Raw genomic sequence first — 17756 nt, 5'->3', positions numbered from 1 at the left:
CTCTCTCCATTTCGTTTATGAGCAGAGCAAGCACTTGGAGCAGTGTGAGCGGTCAGTTCCGAGGCGAACGCGATGGAGCACCGCTCCACGCGGACAGTGTATTATGGTATTGTGCGGAGAAAAAGTTGGAATCTTGCCATATGTCAGCGCCTTTAAAGCCATGGCCTTATATTCGAAACACCCCTGCTTTCCTAGATATTTTAGATGCAAAATGACTCACCCACTACGCCATGCCATAAGAGTCAAAGTCCACACAGAAATTTCAATCTAAATCCACTTGTTCACCCTTCCTGCTCGTCTGTAAGTTTGCAAGCATAGTACTTATTCCTCCATTTTTACAGAACATACTTCGAATGTCATTTCATTTATGAAGCCTATGGCTTTATAACTGAGACTGGCTTTATAATCGAATATACCGCCATCGCTTTAAAGGTGCGGACATACGGTATACCGGTAGTTATCTTACCGTTTTGTCAAGAGTCCATAATCCCCTCTCTTGGTTTCGTGCTCCCCTCCCCCTCCCCCGTAAACACCTCAGACGTCGAAACGATACCAACCTGACGGTATTTCGGGTGCCTGGTACGAGTTCCGTTGGATTTAGCATAACCCGTAACCAGGGAGTCGTAACATTGTACGACTCCCTGACCGTAACGTGCTAACCATGTCAAATGCTTTCACGGTGCCTTCATCACAATCTCATGCACCAAAATCCACCATCTCTCGTACCAGCACATCCGGCTTTGCTAATTGCTCAATTTGTTCGAGTACAGATGCGAACGCTGAATTTTGGGTTCATGAACTAAGTTCCGTATGAAAGTTGGTTTCAAAACACAGGGAAAGTGTGACGCTTGATTTTCCGCAGTGCGTGGATGTGTACGGTCAGACCTCGCTTAACCGCACACATCCGTTTCCACAAAAATGTTGGATGCATCACGTATGCTGTAAATCTGTAACCAGCTATTTTCTTCCGGATAAAAGAGGACCGGATGAGCAAGGTCTGACTGTATCTGCACGATGTAACGAAGGCAGCGCACTGCGCATCTGGCCCATAGAAAAGAGATCACAGTTGGACACTCTTGCTTATGAGCTGTTGGTACAGATTTACTACGGCCGTTGGACGTACGCCAACATACTGTAAAATGGCTAATTTTAGCGACGGTGATGTTTTAGCGACTTTAGCGAAAGGAGTGTTTTCGCCAAAGTTTTGCCGCACCAATCGAACATTTTCACGTACAGTACAGCTTGTACAAGTCATCCTTCTTTATAAAGTCTGAAACTCGGATCGCTAAAATATTTCATCGTGAATCGGTCCAGATTCAGAAAACGCTAAAAAATTTACCCGCTAAAACTAGCCGCTCAACAGTAGCGGAACCTGGGAATTCGGACCTCACAAAGTGGCCTGATTCGTGCAAATGACTATCCTGTTGTACTCGTGGTAAATATGGAGGAACATTCGGGACGGAACAAAAGTGGTCGGTCTAGTGAGGTTGTCCGAAAGCGAGGTTCCACTGTGCTGAAGTTCCACTGTACAGCTTTAACCTCCACCACAGCCACGTGCACACAAATAGAACTTCTGCTGCGTATCCCAAAATGGTCTCTTCAATGCCAACACCTGACTTGCACCTCATCAACTTGCAGGCCCCCGCCCATCACTGTAGTGAAAAGTTAAAGAAGGGCAGGGATGAATTTATCCTGTATCGCATCGCAGTTTGCGATGCAAAATCGATCTACTGCTACTCAAAAGTCACCGTGATTCGCCGAAAACTGCGATACATACAGACTATCCATGCCTACCCTGCGCTGTCAAGTAGCATGCATACAGTGCAGTGTATGTGGTGCAGGCACTCTCAATCTGCGTGCACATTTATGATTCAGTCGGTTTTTTGCAAATGGGCTTTCAGGCATCACTCTCAAGAGAGACAATGTGGTAAACACCCAACCTTCAAAGAAAAATGCTAATCAAAATCAAAGACTGCTACACAATTGTGATTTTGTATAGCAGAAACTGCTATGCAAAAATATGACAATAAATTCACCCCTGGAAGGGCATGGTGGACTTCATTTCTTCATCATGATGGAGCATGGCCTGTATGGGCAAGACCTGTATGGGCAAGACCTCAAAGTTGGGTGAGACATACATGTACATGTAGTTGCAACGAAGAGACCGTTTAGGAGATGGAGAAGCTATAAATGAAAGCAGTATAAAAGCGAGACCAAAATAAAATCGAGATTCCCGGGCAGGACCCATGTGAAATTGGTGCGCGTGGGCGACTTTTTTTTTTTTATGCATGCATGCAAGAGTACATAACAGATAACCCGGGGTTATGCTGTACCTGCGGGAATTCGCGGAAACATTCTCGAAAACTTGCGCAAGAAATTGCGGCAGAAAAGAACAAAAAATGCGGCGAAAAGTGCGAACTTGCCAGGAATTCGCGGAATTCTTTGCAGAAAATTGCGCGTATTTGGACCAAATCACGAAATTTGTTACCTACGTGATTATGGATTTATGGAAAGCACCGCGTAAAAAGTGCAGAAAACAACAAAAACGTGGGAAATCGCGGATATGGCAGAAAATCGCGGGTTGGACCAAAATGGCGCAATTTGTTGCATCCGTGGAATCGCGATTTCCTGGATCCATGGAGGGACAGGATGTACTCTTGATGCATGGCATGCTGAACTTTTTTTTACAGTATTTTCCGGTAATTTAATTTTTTTACAGACAACATACAGTAGAGTCGCGCGCCCAAGAACGTTGTTTCCAAGGGCAAGGGGTTAGCCTGTCCCTGCGGGAATTTGCGGAAAAAAGTCTCGAAAACTTGCGCAAGAAATTGCGGCAGAAAACAACGAAAAATGCGGCGAAAAGTGCGGAAAGATGCAGAACTTGCCAGGAATTCGCGGAATTATTTGCAGAAAATTGCGGATTTGGGCCAAATCACGAAATTTGTTGCATCTGTAGAATCGCTATTTGGCCAGTAGATCTACTCCAGGACGTCGTCAAATACCAGGGAGTCGTCAAATATGGTGTTTGACGACTCCCTGGTCTACTGCACTCTCTCGGGAGTAGTAAGACTCGAGTCTATGCAAAAAAAACAACATGATCAGGGAAAGCACTGCGGAAAAAGTACAGAAGAATGTTTGAAAAGTGCAGAAAACAACAACAAAAAAACGCGGGAAATCGCGGATTAAGCAGAAAAACGCGGGTTTGGGCCAAAATAGCGAAATTTGTTGCATCCGTGGAATCGCGATTTCCTGGAGGGACAGGTTAGCCTGGGACGTTCTTATTTTTCATGAAATCTGGTTATGTTCTTATAGCACGTTCTTAGAAACAATCCGTACTGGATCATATGTATCCCACAAGATGCCAGAAAACCAACACCGCCGTTCTTAGCTTTAGGCTGTTGCGTTCTTAGAATTTCAGGCTGGACGTTCTTCAGCGCGCGACTCTACTGTATGCGTTTGGTTGGTACGACCTAGAACAGGATTCACCAGAACAGCACGTTGGGTTTGGACTGCACCTGTTCTGGGTCGGCCAGAACATGTTCTGCTTGCTCCGGCCTCGAGGCCGGAGCAGACCGAGCAGTTTCACTTCTTCCCAGTGAAACCGAGCGGGAACATCGATTTCGGTCCCATATGATCACGTGCATACGCTTTTGGGTTGGACTCATTGTACCGTAGAAAGTGACCATGGTGCACCCAGGGAGTCGTAAACGACTCCCTGGGTGCACCGGTACGGTGACCCATACACATTTTGAAGAATGCACCAAGTTTGGCACATTTTTTTCTCACAAAAATGTGCTCTGTTTCTGGAGTACCGTTTGGTTGGCACGAGGCTGGTCCATATAGCCATGTGTACCCGCTGTTCGATCCTGTTCTAGATCGTACCAACCAAACACACCCTTGGTACGCACGTACATGTATGCGGTTTACCCGCACACTTTTCCGTATTTCGGGCATTTTCATTTTCGGCCAACGACGGCCCTGAGTCGTACATCTGGGAGTCGTACAAGCCCGGGTTTGTGTGACTCCCTGTCTACTCACACGATCAGTACTGTACATGTATATGAACTGTTAAAAAAAATGACTTCGGCTCGATTTTGGTGCAGGAGGGCCCGGGGAATCTCTATTTTTCAGGTCTCGCCTAAAGCTAACTTTCTGCCAGCTGTGCAGGCAGAGGCCCGAGCCCTCACACCGCCGTCTAAGGGATTTCAGTCGTTGCTTTATGGATGCGATTGCAGGAACCGCTCTCAAGAAGGCCAATGTGCATGTGGTTCATATTAACGCTCAATCATCGAAAAAGAAAGAAAAAAAACTAATTAAAAATCAAACACTGCGACACGATTGGGTGGTCGTATAGTTAAGACTGCTATGCAAAGAAACTGACAGTGCAATCATGCAAGCACTTCACCCGCTCAGAGCGAAGTTACCATGCCACGGTTCTCGTCACGCGCCAGGAACAGTTTCCGGTGGAAGATGAGCTCCTTATTCTTTTTGAGGTTCTTGACGGAGCACGGCGACTGGCCAGGTATCTCACAGATGCACTTTCTACCCCTGTGCCACCTGAAGTCGCATGGATCTTTGTACAGCTTTGAATCAAGATCAACTTCAACAACGTCGGTTTCATCAAATCTGAACAATGAACACAGGAGAAAGAGAAAAAATATAACGCAGTGAACAGAGGAACATCGAACCAAACCGAAAATAACGAATTGTTCAGGCTGAATTGACTCCAAGGTTGTGAGCAGGATAAGAATATGTGTGTGTGTGTATGTGTGTGTGTGTGTGCGTGTGTGCAACGGAGCAGGTATGTGTCATCACGGCTTCTGCCCTGCATCTGGAATGGCACATCACAACACTGTCACCGTGGACAATGTACTTCGGCTGTGGAGTGGGCTGCAGTGCGAGCGCCAATGCCAGCTTTGCAGTCGGCTCTTTTGACGAGCTCAAGACATGTCTCAGCATACATATAGCCATGAAGTTGCTGGATATCGGACTAGCGAATGGCAGCATCAAGTCACTCATCTTGGCAGTAGCATCCGTGACACCGGTAGTCTCGACGTGCAAGTATCGCACCGTCTTACACGAGCATCCCAGGCATTTGGCCGGACCCCTTCTTTGAGAACCGTCACCAAAAGTACATACCTCTACCTCCCTACTTCAGTACATCTGATCAACCTTGTTCAGCGACTGTGCACGCTCCGAGGCGGTCGGCATTACATTGGCCTTTGCTTCTTTGACTTAGCGGAAGCCTTTGATTCAGTTTGGCATCGTGGTTGACTAGCCAAGCTGCACAAGTACATGTATGGGATGACCGGCCACCTGCAGTCGTGGCTTGCGTCCTATCTCCACAATACGCCTCAATCTGTGAACCTTGGTTCAGTCCTCTCTGATTCTCTCCCTGTTCGTTCTGGTGTACTGCAAGGGTCTACCCTAGGACCGCTGCTGTTCCTGGCCTTTGTCAACGACCTCCCTGTCCTCAACCCTGGCACGTCTCTGTTTGCAGATGACACGTGTATGCTGCACAGTGGTCCCTCGGACTCTGTTCCCTATCTTCTATCGGAACTTCAAGCGCGCATCACGAATGTCATCTCGTGGATGACATTGTGGAAGCCCAAGCCTAATGTAGGGAAGACAAAGGTAATCCCACTGTCTACTACTCTCTATTACAGTCGTCCCTCTCTAATCCGGCACTTTATAATCCAGCACCCTCGATAAACCAGCACAATTTTCAGTAGCCAAAATATCCTCTTCATGCACATTGCAGCAGTAAATCAGATTTGTTAATCCAGCACCCTCCCTAATCCAGCAGATTTTCGTGGCACAAATGGTGCCGGATTATAGAGGGACCACTGTACCCTCTCCCTCCCCTAGTATTCCATTTCTCCACCACCCCATAGAATATGTAGATCTCCACAGGCATCTTGGCGTTTTTCTTGATGCCAATCTTATACAGCAGCCAACCCTATAGATATTAACATCAAGCATAACAACAACTCGTGAATAGTCACACAATAGAGGTTATGCCGATGACTCATAATAGTACATTTGCCACTCTGAAGTCAATAAAATATCACTTTTGCCACTCAGCTAGGGCTTTTTAGAGAATCTCAGTATACATGTCTCTCAGTTTGCCACTCAACTGTCTGCCTCTATTAGGGATCTCAGCGCGTGCAGTGCGCAGGGTGTTTGCGCATACATTGCGTCATCGAGTTTTGAGTGCAGCTCGCGGACACAGCAGAAAAATGGCGACGGTCGATTTTCGACACTAGGGCCAGTAGGGGACGCGGTGGACACTAGCGGAATCGTCATCTTCATTGTCGTTCGAACATACTTTGTAATTCCCGCCGAAGGACAGCGTGGCCAAGGCGATATTGCCCCGGTCGATTTTCCTATAATTTTCCATGCGGCAAGAACCCACTTCAGAGAGGATTCAGTCAAAAATTCAGACGTTTTCTCCGGTTAGATTGTCCTAACTTCGATTTTCAGTGCATCAGCCATCGCGAACATCGCCGCCATTATCACTCGGAGAGAAGACATCGCGCTCAGTAGAAGAGGTGTTCACGCTGCGTCCAAGAGTGAAAGATTGTGCTCTTTGACCCTCCATAGTTCCTCTGAGAGAGTGTCTGGGAGATAGGTAGCTTGGAAATGGCCGTAGAACGTGCTTTCCTGGACGCAATATTCAGCCATTTCTACTGTCTTCTTCAACTTGATTTATTTCGAAAAAAATGTTCTTTTCCACGATTTCTGCACTGGACGCGTTAGGGATCGAAAATCTCACCTGCGCAGACTGGCTGCGCAGTTCACGCGCTGAGATCCCTACCTCTATGGCAGTGTATGATGTACTCACACAACCTCTATATTCACACCTAGGGACCATTTGATTGCATACTTTCAACCTCACGGACAATGACAACTCGCCAACAACAACAACAACAACACTTCTCTTATGCCGGAATCGGTGAGTGAGGGTGATATGCGACTGTAATTGCAAACTCACATGTCACCAGCGACTGCCTCCAACGTCTGTGTGATCGTGGTCATCAACTTGTTCTCGCAGTCAATGAATACACGCTTGCCATTGTCTGTACAGAGCAACACCGTCATCACATAAACTGTATATAGCCAGTCAGCATTGCACCCCAACCCCCCCCCCCCCCCCATGTACCATGTATACGCCCGTCGCAAAAGAAGCACGCTAATCTGCAAATGCACTGGATGTGCACCCACAGATTTTTCTCTTATAGGAACGATAGCGGACAAGATCTGAATGAGACATGAGACCCCCCCCCTCCCAACACACACACACAAACGCACACTCACACGTACACACTCATCCATATCGGCATCACGACTACACCACCCCACACCAGTCAACATGCAGTCTACGATCGCTCAAGACACGAGAAATGAAGACAGCTACTTGGCACCACAGTCGCCAATTCGAATCGATATCCATTGACTTACGGAAGAAAACCTCAATATATGGCAATGGCTTGTGAGGCTCGTCGCCCTGACGGACAATTTGCACTTTCGGGTGGCCAAACTGCAGAGGCGGAACGCGCTCATAAATAAATTTCCTGAAACACACAAAGAAGAAAGCACACCCATGCACATGCGCCATCAACCAAAAAAAAGCACAGATTAATAATTTACGAGGAGATGGAGAAGAAAGAAATGATCGCTATATATGAGATAGAGAATAGAGATTATATGTTCACGAAAAATGCCATGGTTGTTGGTGTTGATTGTATTCATTGAAAACAGATCCCGAGTAGTATAGTGCTGAAGCAAATGCACATGATTTCAAGTAATCCGAACAAGTTCATGCAATCATCAAACATTCGAACGTGGGTAGTATGCGAGCACGATGACTGTGTTGTCCACTGAACTAATTGCGACTGCGATGGCCAGTCACCCGGAGCTCCGCTGACGAGACATAACAAGGTCGAAACGCCTGTCCAAGCTACCTGCCATAGTGCAAAGCTGGCTGTATTTCTCGCAGCTAGAGGACTCTGACTAGAAGGCTTTGAGCCAATTTAAATACTTTCATGTTCACTAGAACTTATTGCAATCGCGTCGGCCAGTCACTCTGGGCTCCGCTGATCAGCCCTATCAAGGTTAAAAACAGCTGGCTGTCCGGAGATCGAATACCTATCTGAACACATGTGATGCATTAGCGGACTTGTGCAGCGCAACTAGCTCTGGACTAATTCGGCGCACTCACATGCACACAGCACAATTACTGATCGCAACTGAAGCAGCACTGTGCGCAAGGGTCTACTACATGCAGAAGAAGGACGGTAGAATAGGTATTATTCTATCAGGGAAACTGGTTACAGGAGCCGTCACCACTAAAATAGACAACAGGTTTCCTACATAAGTGCATCACCATTGGTACTGCATAAAACTACTTATGTTCATCTCTAGGGAAACAGAAGGTGCAGCAAATAACTCGGTGGATGTTCGCACAGAAGAAGAATAGGAGGAAGGTCAGCGAGTACTGGCAACACAGCATAGGGCTGAGGCCAGTGTGGGAAGTGGCTGTGCGAGGCAAACAACATCCACACTGTAGCAGGGAAGGAAATAGGTGGTATACACTACATAGAGGCGAAACTGTAAGCACAGAATGGTGCTTGAATATTTTGTTCTTTCTAGAAATCAAACAGGTAATTGCCAAGCATGTTGCTACATCGGGATACGTTTAAGAGGATGAAATTTCATCTGGCTCGCACCACCAGCGCAACTTTCACGTCAACACATCGCAACATGATAATATGCTCAATCACATAAAACTGAGGGAAATTCTGGTGAGAACATTTTACATTCACAGGGCACAAAATACTTACAATAGACCTCTGCTGTTGATCTCCTTGTGGTGGTAGTTGACTAACATGACCCTAACATCGGGATGTAATCTAAAGGGGACATTGGACAGATGTTTATAGGTCCGATAATGGGGAAAACTTCCGTACGACATTTTGGTTCCATTGCATTGCAGTCTCCTTGAGAACAGAGAATAGTGATTGAAAAGACAACGAAAAAAGGTTTCAAAAATACATGCCAAGAAAAATTCTAGCACACACGAGAAAAAAAGAAATGTCCTCCCCGGCCGGGAATCGAACCCGGGTCTTCCGCGTGACAGGCGGAGATACTTACCACTATACTACCGAGGATTGACTGAAAGGATAGGAATCTTGAAGCTACATGACTGTGAAAAACAACCGTATAGAACGTCATGGGCAGCGGATCTGATACATGTAATATCAAGAGTAGATGTTTATCTACTCTTGGTAATATCAAGATAGGGGGGGTTATGTTATCGATAGGTACCGACTACTGTAGTAGACGGACATGCCTGGATCTTCAGCCTACTACTAGGGGCGTCCTGATTAGTTTTTTTCGGTACGAGCTCGTACGAGTACAGTGTATAATTTATATACATGGCGGCCATAGGCATGGGCCGGGAGTTGTTTTGTACGACTTGCTACCGGCCATTTTATACAATGTTTAGCTGGTAACTAGAACATATTAATTTTTTGCAAGAAGTTGATTGATTGATTCACATACCCGTTCCAGTAGATATCGGAAGCCTCCACAATCAACAGAAATTCCACCAGCACTAACACACACACACACACACACACACACACATGCACGCGCACAAACGCACATGCACACACATGCACGCGCACAAACGCACATGCACGCGCACACACATGCACGGGCACAAACGCACATGCACGCGCACACACATGCACGGGCACAAACGCACATGCACGCGCACAAACGCACATGCACGCGCACAAACACACATGCACAGGCACAAACACACACACACACACACACACACACCACCACCACCACACACCCCACTACCACATACACACACACACCCCACCACCACCACACACACACACATTGTCACACCTTGTACCATGTACCATGTACCATGTACCATGTATACGCCCGTCGCAAGAGAAGCACGCAAATCTGCAAATGCACTGGATGTGCACCCACAGATTTTCACTTATAGCAACGATAGCGAACAAGATTGGAATGAGGCAGATCAAGACTTGCGCCAGATAACTGTCTAATCCATACAACTGGCGAAGCCATGTGAATCGACCACCAATGCACACCTGGTCTACACAACACGGAGTACATCGGCATAAAACGACCAAGACGGTACACACACAAACACACACACACACACACATACACACACACACACCCCGCAACTGTTTTCTACCCGAAACGACAAAGTTGTCGTTTCAGCGGCTACCACTTTACCTTCTGTTGCAGAAATGTATTCGCTTTGAACGGTTGAATGCCTGAAATTAAAAGCCAACAGAAAATCAAGTAGGAAAAGATGGGCAGACCACCGCAATCCCAACGAATTAGAGTCAGTGAAAGAGAGATACGAAAAAAATCGCAGAAGAGCCTGCACATGTACAGGTAAACTCAAATATAGCCAAAGCATAGGAGAGAGCAAAAAAACGTAGAAGTCATGCAAGCCAACATACTTGGACCAGCAGAGAGTGCTGACATTATAAAAACTACGTAAAAGGAGCGTTAGTTGGGTTGCTATGCTTACTCGGAAACAATCGCATAATATCTAAGATACCAACATCTTTCAATCCAGTCAGCAATCAAATCAACAGTGAAAGTACAGATCTAGAATCGTCAACAGCTATTCTTTACATGTACATGAACGTTTCTCAAGGTGCGCATGAACGTGTACAAAATAAAGAGCACGGTGGGTAAATAAATCTTGCTCCAAACCACGAAGAATAATTCGCTCAACGTAATGGAAAGTGGAACATCTTTCCTTGTGTTTTATGGGAGACGAGGGAGCGCTCACTATGCGTATGAAGCACCTTTTAAAGCTGCAGTCCACTATATTTCGTCGCGCACTTGATGCAAAGGTAGCGGTATAGCCCAGTCACTCTCATCTAGCTGTTGCTCGTGAAGCAACCCATCAGGTGGCGTGCCATCAGCCTCTGATTCTGCTGGAGGATCTAACTTCTTCTTGTCGTCTGCATGTACGTCGGGGTCTTCTTTGCGCGCAGCATTGGGAACTTCTTTCCGAGTATCAGAATCCTTATCTTTATCCACCTGATCATCGCCTTTTGAGTGCCTGGACAACTGTTCCGGCGGCTCATCTGTGGGCGGCTGTGCTTGCTCCTGTGTCATGTGTCCGAGAGAGACCTCGGGTGCCAAGAGCACTCTAGTACGCACTGCACACAAACAAACACGAAACAAACCCGGCAAGATCGTCAGCACTTCAGGAGTGCGCAGCGGACGCACACTGCAACACACACACACACACTGATAGTTTTTTCAAAGGGCCCTTCAAAACACAAAAAATTGAAGACGATGACTGGAGTCTCAGAGCTTGAGTCGATCTGCAAAAATCACGGTTCACGAGAGATCCAGTAGGGCTGAGTTTTCCGCATTCTATGGACGCCGCCACCCTCAAAGATCTCTGCAAGTTCACCTCAAAAGTCAATCAGCATAATCCAGAGAACATTAGAGCAATTACCTTTTCCGCCAACGTATGCCATGCTGACTTCCATAGCTGTTGGAGCAGCACTTGGCAAGTAGCCCGGCATGAGAAACAGGGCGAATGACAACACAAACACCTGCAGGGAAAGTAAACACCAGAGAATGGCAGCGGCAGGCGGTGAAACATCAGCTCAAGAGACAAGGTTCGCAAACTGAGAGGGTCTATGCTGCACACTGTGGTAGAGTATAATACCTCGCTACTATGCATCCCTACAGATAACCAAGTTGAAACACAGGCAGAACACAGGCACAATTCAACAGTGACAGGGTACAGTTGAAGAATGATCAATAGAGCGGCCCTTACAGCAACACCGGTATGCATTGGCTTGGCAGTCGGATAGATTGCCACGACTAGATCCTGCAGCTTCTTCAGGTGGACCATTAGATTCCTGTCAAAAAGGAGAGCGGACACGAGCATCACATCACTTTCATAAGAGCACATGGTTGGGCATTCTGAATTTCTTAATCTTAGAGAGGACGGGTGTGAGAGATGAAAGGCTCATCAAACTTTCAGGCGTTTGGCGGAAAATGTGCTGCTTTTCCAGGGGGTTGCAGTTCAATCATGGCATTGGGATACCCTTGGTATCTCTACACAAGGTCTTACTTGTTGGTGTCTTCCAGAAGGCGCACTCGACTCTGCAGCCGGCGATTCTCGCCAGTTGTTGATTCAACTCTGTGAATAGAAGAGGACAAACAACACAAATCACGTAATTTAATACAACCCAGTTTGTGGGCCGTTTCCCACCTATCACGAGCAGCAGTGCCTCCTACAAGTACCGCAGTACCCTTGTCATCAGCACAACCAGCAGCAACAATAACTTTGCAAGTTACACAGCAGCAGTGGCAATGGCGGCTGCAACCAACCTGGTCTCCAAGCCGTCGACGTACTCCTTCTTGCGCTTTCGACTGTCCAGGGCGGAAATCTGAACCACAAGAGACAACACAACCACCATGTCTTCATACAACAGCCATGCAAATCAACTGTATTACACATCACGCAGTGAATCGGAGGGAAAAGCAATGGTCACAGAACATTAATGCCATACTACACAACTACCATCTGGCTTACTACTACAAAACGTGTAAACGTGTGTTAGGCCACACGTTTTTATTTCTATGTTTCTCGTCACCTGAAAATCTAAAAACGTATGCGAGAGGTGGAAAAAAATAAAAAATGACCGAAAAATATAAAAAAGTTTATTAGACCTTTGTTCACACTAAAATCCACCAATACACCATGCAAAATAGCATCCATAGTTAGTAACTAGTATGTGGTAGGAGCTTCTGTCACAATCTGTGCATGTGCAGCTAGATTGCGCACAAATAATGCCGTCCTTGCATCATGTGTTGCGCAGGCCAGGCCACATTATGTACATGTGCATGAGTGTGCTGGTCCCCACATGCACAGTCAGTGCAGCACAGGTTTTTTTCTCTTTTTTCTTCCAGACTCCTGAATCGTATGCGCGCGGGTGACGAGAAACATAGAAATAAAAACGTGTGGCCTTATTGGAAATTTCGTCTACTTCGAAGTACACACATGTATGGGAAGGGTTTGGTGCTGAATGCTCATACCTCCGATAGCGGCAGGCCAAGTCCTTGAAATATATGCACAACACAACAAAGCACGACAGGCTCAGTGGTCTGCACACAACAACATACCTTATTCTTGATCTTCCGCCTCACTCGCTTCAAGTTCTTTTCTTCTTGCTGCAAAGAAGAACAGAAATGGAATGCTGGTCATGTACATTATCGTTACTTTGAAAATCACTCACACCATTCTAGTAGACCATTGTAGACTGCTCGCTCTAGATTCGCAGCTGTGATCTTAGCGCTATATTTGCCAGTGTTTTATGCTATTGTTTTTAGCTCTAAAATCATAAATGTCTACCTTTGGGTATTTGAGTCCACAAAGGACGAAACAGCATGCTGTCCACAGATTGAGTTACCTTTGGGTATCATATTATGATACCCAAAGGTACGGATTATTATAATGGGTATCATATTATGATACCCATTATAATAATTCGCTGTAGTCCACATTCAAAATGTAATAACGAACAGATGAGAGTCACATGAAACGACGTAAATCCGTACGTATGTGTCACTCTAGTGTCGAAGTAAACTGCATGCATCATTCTACATGCACTTGTATTATCCAGATCGTTTTCTTTGGACCCATACAATAAGATAGGCCGATTCGCTTGAATTACACGGTACTCCAAAAAGTGGACTACAACTACAGTCAGACCTCGCTTATCCGGTCCTCGTTTATCCGGATCCCTCGCCATCCGGAAGAAAAAAGTTGGTTACAAATGTACAGCATATGCCATGCTTACATGCAGTATGTGTGTTCGATTATCCGGTTCCCTCGCCTATCCGGATATTTTTGTGGAAAACGGATGTGTGCGGTTATGCGAGGTCTGACTGTAGCAGTCTCTAACTGCACGCTGCGCTACGAATAGATATTGTATACAGTATTCCGCAGGGGAAAATACTGACAAGTACACTTGGACACATCCCCTCCGCACTTTATACGAGAAAGAAGAATAGAGCACCACCCTAAACAGAGGCAGCACAAAATCTGCTCGACACAACGTTTTTTTATTACAAGCAGCAGCCGGTAAGAACAACAATGGTCGAAGAACTCAGCGCATTCAAATGCACTACGGACTGTTTTATTATGAGAGCCCAAAACCTGCTGCTACTGGCACTGTACCTTGGTCAGGGGTAGGTATTGTGGTAGCTCAAAATTCTCGGCGGCCAGGAGTCGCTTCTCTTCAGAACTAAGGACAAGTCGTTCCTGTGTGGCAATAGACAGCATGCGTAATCAACTTGTTTATTCAAAGACCCACATTTAAGTGAACAATAACAAGAAGGTACAGGAGAGGAGCTAGAGAGAAAAGGGAAACCAAGGAGGAGTCCAGGTAGAAAAGGAAACGTCACTTGAAAGATTAGAACATTGAAAGGATCAGTCACGCAATACGGTTAATTATCATCGATCAGATAATTATTCATCCCTACGCAAGGAAAATTTTTTTTTTACCAAGCATGCCTGCAAACGACGCAGAACACACTATTATTGATGCAGCCATAGACAGCATGGGTAGTAGCAGATACACGCATATGACACACAAGTACAGAACAGAACAACAAGAACACTCAAGGCTTGTTTGCTGCTATGAAATACAACTACGGAGCACATCAAGAACATGAACATCTTAAATGCAGCATCGAACAATGGTATGGACCTCACCTCAATGAATTTCCCAGGCAAATGACAGAGTATACTAGATACTACTGCCACTCCAGAACAAACACTCGAGTAAGAAGTACATCACAAAGTGAATATAACCGAGGCGCAAACCAGGGTGTGATCCTACTCCCTGACCAAACTGTGAGTCGAAAAGAAATAGAATGGTATGCAGACATAGTGTATCACCGAAAAAAACACATTGACCGTCCTTCAGTCATGGGCGGCAGAACAAAAGAACACACCGTGTTTGGGATTAAACTTACCCTGCCGTCCGCAGAAGTAATACCCTGACTTTCCGGTGCTCCCGCAAGGTCATCGCTGAATGTACTGGAGAATGTCGGGTCTGCAGAGAATGACAGGTCTATGGAAACATCTTGCGCCGGTGATCGTCCCACATCTGTAGTGATTGCTGAACTACTACTTGTCATGGTGGTAGAGAAAGCACTGAAGTCCACACCGGCCAGTGATGTCTGGCCCAACGACTTCGTTCCTCTGGCGGTGACGGGCCGCGGCAGTTCAAACGATGCATGTAAACTTGTCAACTGCTCTTCGGTGATCAAACCGGGACCCATTGACGGTAGGTCGGTGCCAGCAAGTAAGCCCTCTAGTGACATTGGCACCATGTTTGAAGCAGCGCCGGTTGAGATGTCCGCAGAATAGCAGTGCTGGTGAACTTGATTGCTAGGGTTATGCTGCATAGAGGAGGCAACCGACTCAGGTGACGATGCAGAGGAGATGTCCGCATCCCGGCCGCTGCCTGATCCAACACTGCTCAAAGGACTGGCAGCAGTGGAAGTGCTGTACGCCGTAGTGCTGCCCACTGACTGAGGACTATTGGCAATGTCGGGCTGAGCAGGAGACGGCAGTCGAGCAGTCATGTCCGGTAAATCTCCCGAGCCAAGCAGTGCCAGGATGTCCAGCTCCTCGGCCTGCGATAGCAACAATCCATTGTGCGTTGCCTGGTGGTCTGCACCACCTTCGTTACCACTGACTCCAAGGCTGCATCCCTGGAACATGATATGAATACACACAGTGACATGCATGTCAGTCTCAGGAGTACTTCTTGATGACGGCTTATTATTTATTATTTATTCACTGGTGGAGGGAATGGAAAAGGAAAAAGTCTGAAGAAAAAATTGATTGCCACTACCATTATTTATTAAATAGTTTTAATAGGGCATCCCCACAGGCCTAAGGCTTTCTTACGGGGTATCCAATATGTTTGTCTGGATGAGCGAAAATCTGAAAGCGTGGCTTCAGGAAATCCAGACCACAAGAAGTCTTCATTCAGTGTGGTTGGTGAGGCAGTGGCGCATGCTGGTAAGTAGTAGTTCGTCCATGTGGCACCACGCATCACCATGATCAAGGATCATAGATCTTATTAAATTTTACCATAGCTCAATAAATGCATCATCGATCGATGATATCAATTATTAAATTGAAATTATTTTGATCTAAAATTATATTGAAAAGGCGACGAGGAGACAATAACTTTATTAATGCGATTAATAGTATAAGTGAAGCGGACATTACAAAATGATGAATGAGAATACATGTATCTAAAATGGTTGTTCCTAATCGATTTTCTTGAGACTATCATCAGGGAAAATCGTCTCACAATAGAGGCTATACGGAGAAACAAACTACTTATAGGTTATCGGATAGTGGGAAGTATACAAGGTGAGGTGTGAAAAAAAACTAAAGTGGGAGAGAAGACGAAAGAAATTAGAAGAAAAGATGTGAGAGTGTTACAACCAAGATGAAGATGACCGGACTGAAGGTGAGACCACAACGAAAGGGTCAGCAATTAAGAAACACCTCTTGTCTAGTAGCCAATGCTGCTCAGTGTATGATGATTCATGCTTCACTGTTTTGTGTCGTGCTCGTAGGTTTCGTGAACTTAAGGTATTAGAAGCTGTTTTCATCCGTAAACACAATCCTAATCTATGCATTCAGAAAGAAAATGTCACAAAACTGAGACTCTTCACCTAGCATTCACACACGTATTCATTCGCATACACCTACACCTCACAGTTCCTCGCTCTATCACATTCACCTGCTTCCACGCCTTCATTTCACTCACCTTTTGTAGTAGCTCACACCGTCAGAACACTCTCACATCTTTTCTTCTAATTTCTTTCGTCTTCTCTCCCACTTTAGTTTTTTTTCACACCTCACCTTGTATACTTCCCACTATCCGATAACCTATAAGTAGTTTGTTTCTCCGTATAGCCTCTATTGTGAGACGATTTTCCCTGATGATAGTCTCAAGAAAATCGATTAGGAACAACCATTTTAGATACATGTATTCTCATTCATCATTTTGTAATGTCCGCTTCACTTATACTATTTAATCGCATTAATAAAATTATATTGGGCATGGTACCTGAAGTTGGTCAGCTTCTCCAAGCAACGTTGCCAAAAGATCACCATGTCCTAGATTCCCATTCACAGATTGCCCATCGGCAGAACCATTGAGTAAGCTATCCCAATCCGGATTCGATACAGTCGCCATGATTCCGTGGGTGCTGGTTGATAAGGCGTTAGTAAGTTGTGCAAGCCCCGGACGTAATATCCCGGCGAGAAGGAGACCAATCCTGGTGCTGACTTGTTACTAAAGTAACTGCACTCTTCAAGAGATCAACTCTTGTCTGATCGAGTTCAAAGCCCACTCGCAAGCACTTCCTTGTCGATATTCAACTCGCATACCGCTTGGCATAATCCAGTTGACAAGATGCAGCGTGTTGATTTTGAAGCTGGAAGTGATATGAAGCGTTAGTGCGAAGTCTTGAAGACGTCACGTCGTCGAGCTGCCACATCAACGACGTCAACGTTGGCATTGGTGATGTTGGCACATTGCAAATACGCATGCGTGAGTAGCCCAAAAAAGGAACATTACTCATCCATTATAATAGGCCGGTTTCACACGTCATAATGGTTT

General features: G+C 45.8%; 2 protein-coding genes and 1 non-coding gene across 3 annotated transcripts; all 3 read right to left on the bottom strand.

The window, feature by feature from the left end:
• Positions 1–4263: 4263 nt before the first annotated feature.
• On the bottom strand, positions 4264–9020 carry LOC135809927 (small ribosomal subunit protein mS25-like). Its single transcript, XM_065323376.1, has 4 exons — positions 8844–9020; positions 7462–7574; positions 6995–7079; positions 4264–4626 (listed from the first exon to the last, which is right to left on the bottom strand). The coding sequence occupies exons 1-4, from the start codon at positions 8972–8974 to the stop codon at positions 4410–4412; spliced, it is 546 nt and encodes a 181-aa protein (XP_065179448.1). The 5' UTR covers positions 8975–9020; the 3' UTR covers positions 4264–4409.
• Positions 9021–9098: 78 nt separating this feature from the next.
• On the bottom strand, positions 9099–9170 carry Trnad-guc (transfer RNA aspartic acid (anticodon GUC)). The gene has a single exon. It is a non-coding gene; the product is annotated as a tRNA-Asp (tRNA).
• Positions 9171–10288: 1118 nt separating this feature from the next.
• LOC135809926 (cyclic AMP response element-binding protein A-like) lies at positions 10289–17566 on the bottom strand. The gene is made up of 9 exons (XM_065323375.1): positions 17202–17566; positions 15079–15822; positions 14279–14362; positions 13222–13269; positions 12427–12485; positions 12167–12235; positions 11867–11951; positions 11540–11639; positions 10289–11234 (listed from the first exon to the last, which is right to left on the bottom strand). The coding sequence occupies exons 1-9, from the start codon at positions 17328–17330 to the stop codon at positions 10894–10896; spliced, it is 1659 nt and encodes a 552-aa protein (XP_065179447.1). The 5' UTR covers positions 17331–17566; the 3' UTR covers positions 10289–10893.
• Positions 17567–17756: the final 190 nt, after the last annotated feature.

Source organism: Sycon ciliatum, chromosome 2 (genome assembly GCF_964019385.1).
Source record: "Sycon ciliatum chromosome 2, ocSycCili1.1, whole genome shotgun sequence".
Taxonomy (NCBI): domain Eukaryota; kingdom Metazoa; phylum Porifera; class Calcarea; order Leucosolenida; family Sycettidae; genus Sycon; species Sycon ciliatum.
Note: the sequence above shows the minus strand (reverse complement) of the source record. Positions and strands in the feature narration are given on the sequence as shown.

Coding starts and splice junctions, on each gene's coding strand:
- LOC135809927 (XM_065323376.1), bottom strand. CDS start 8,974: ATGTCGTACGGAAGTTTTCCCCATTATCGGACCTATAAACATCTGTCC. Junction 7,575..8,843: donor ATCAACAGCAGAGGTCTATT/GTAAGTATTTTG, acceptor TGTGTGTTTCAG/GAAATTTATTTATGAGCGCG. Junction 4,627..6,994: donor GAGGCAGTCGCTGGTGACAT/GTGAGTTTGCAA, acceptor TTCATTGTTCAG/ATTTGATGAAACCGACGTTG.
- LOC135809926 (XM_065323375.1), bottom strand. CDS start 17,330: ATGGCGACTGTATCGAATCCGGATTGGGATAGCTTACTCAATGGTTCT. Junction 14,363..15,078: donor TTACTTCTGCGGACGGCAGG/GTAAGTTTAATC, acceptor ATTGCCACACAG/GAACGACTTGTCCTTAGTTC. Junction 11,235..11,539: donor GGCATACGTTGGCGGAAAAG/GTAATTGCTCTA, acceptor GTTTGTGTGCAG/TGCGTACTAGAGTGCTCTTG.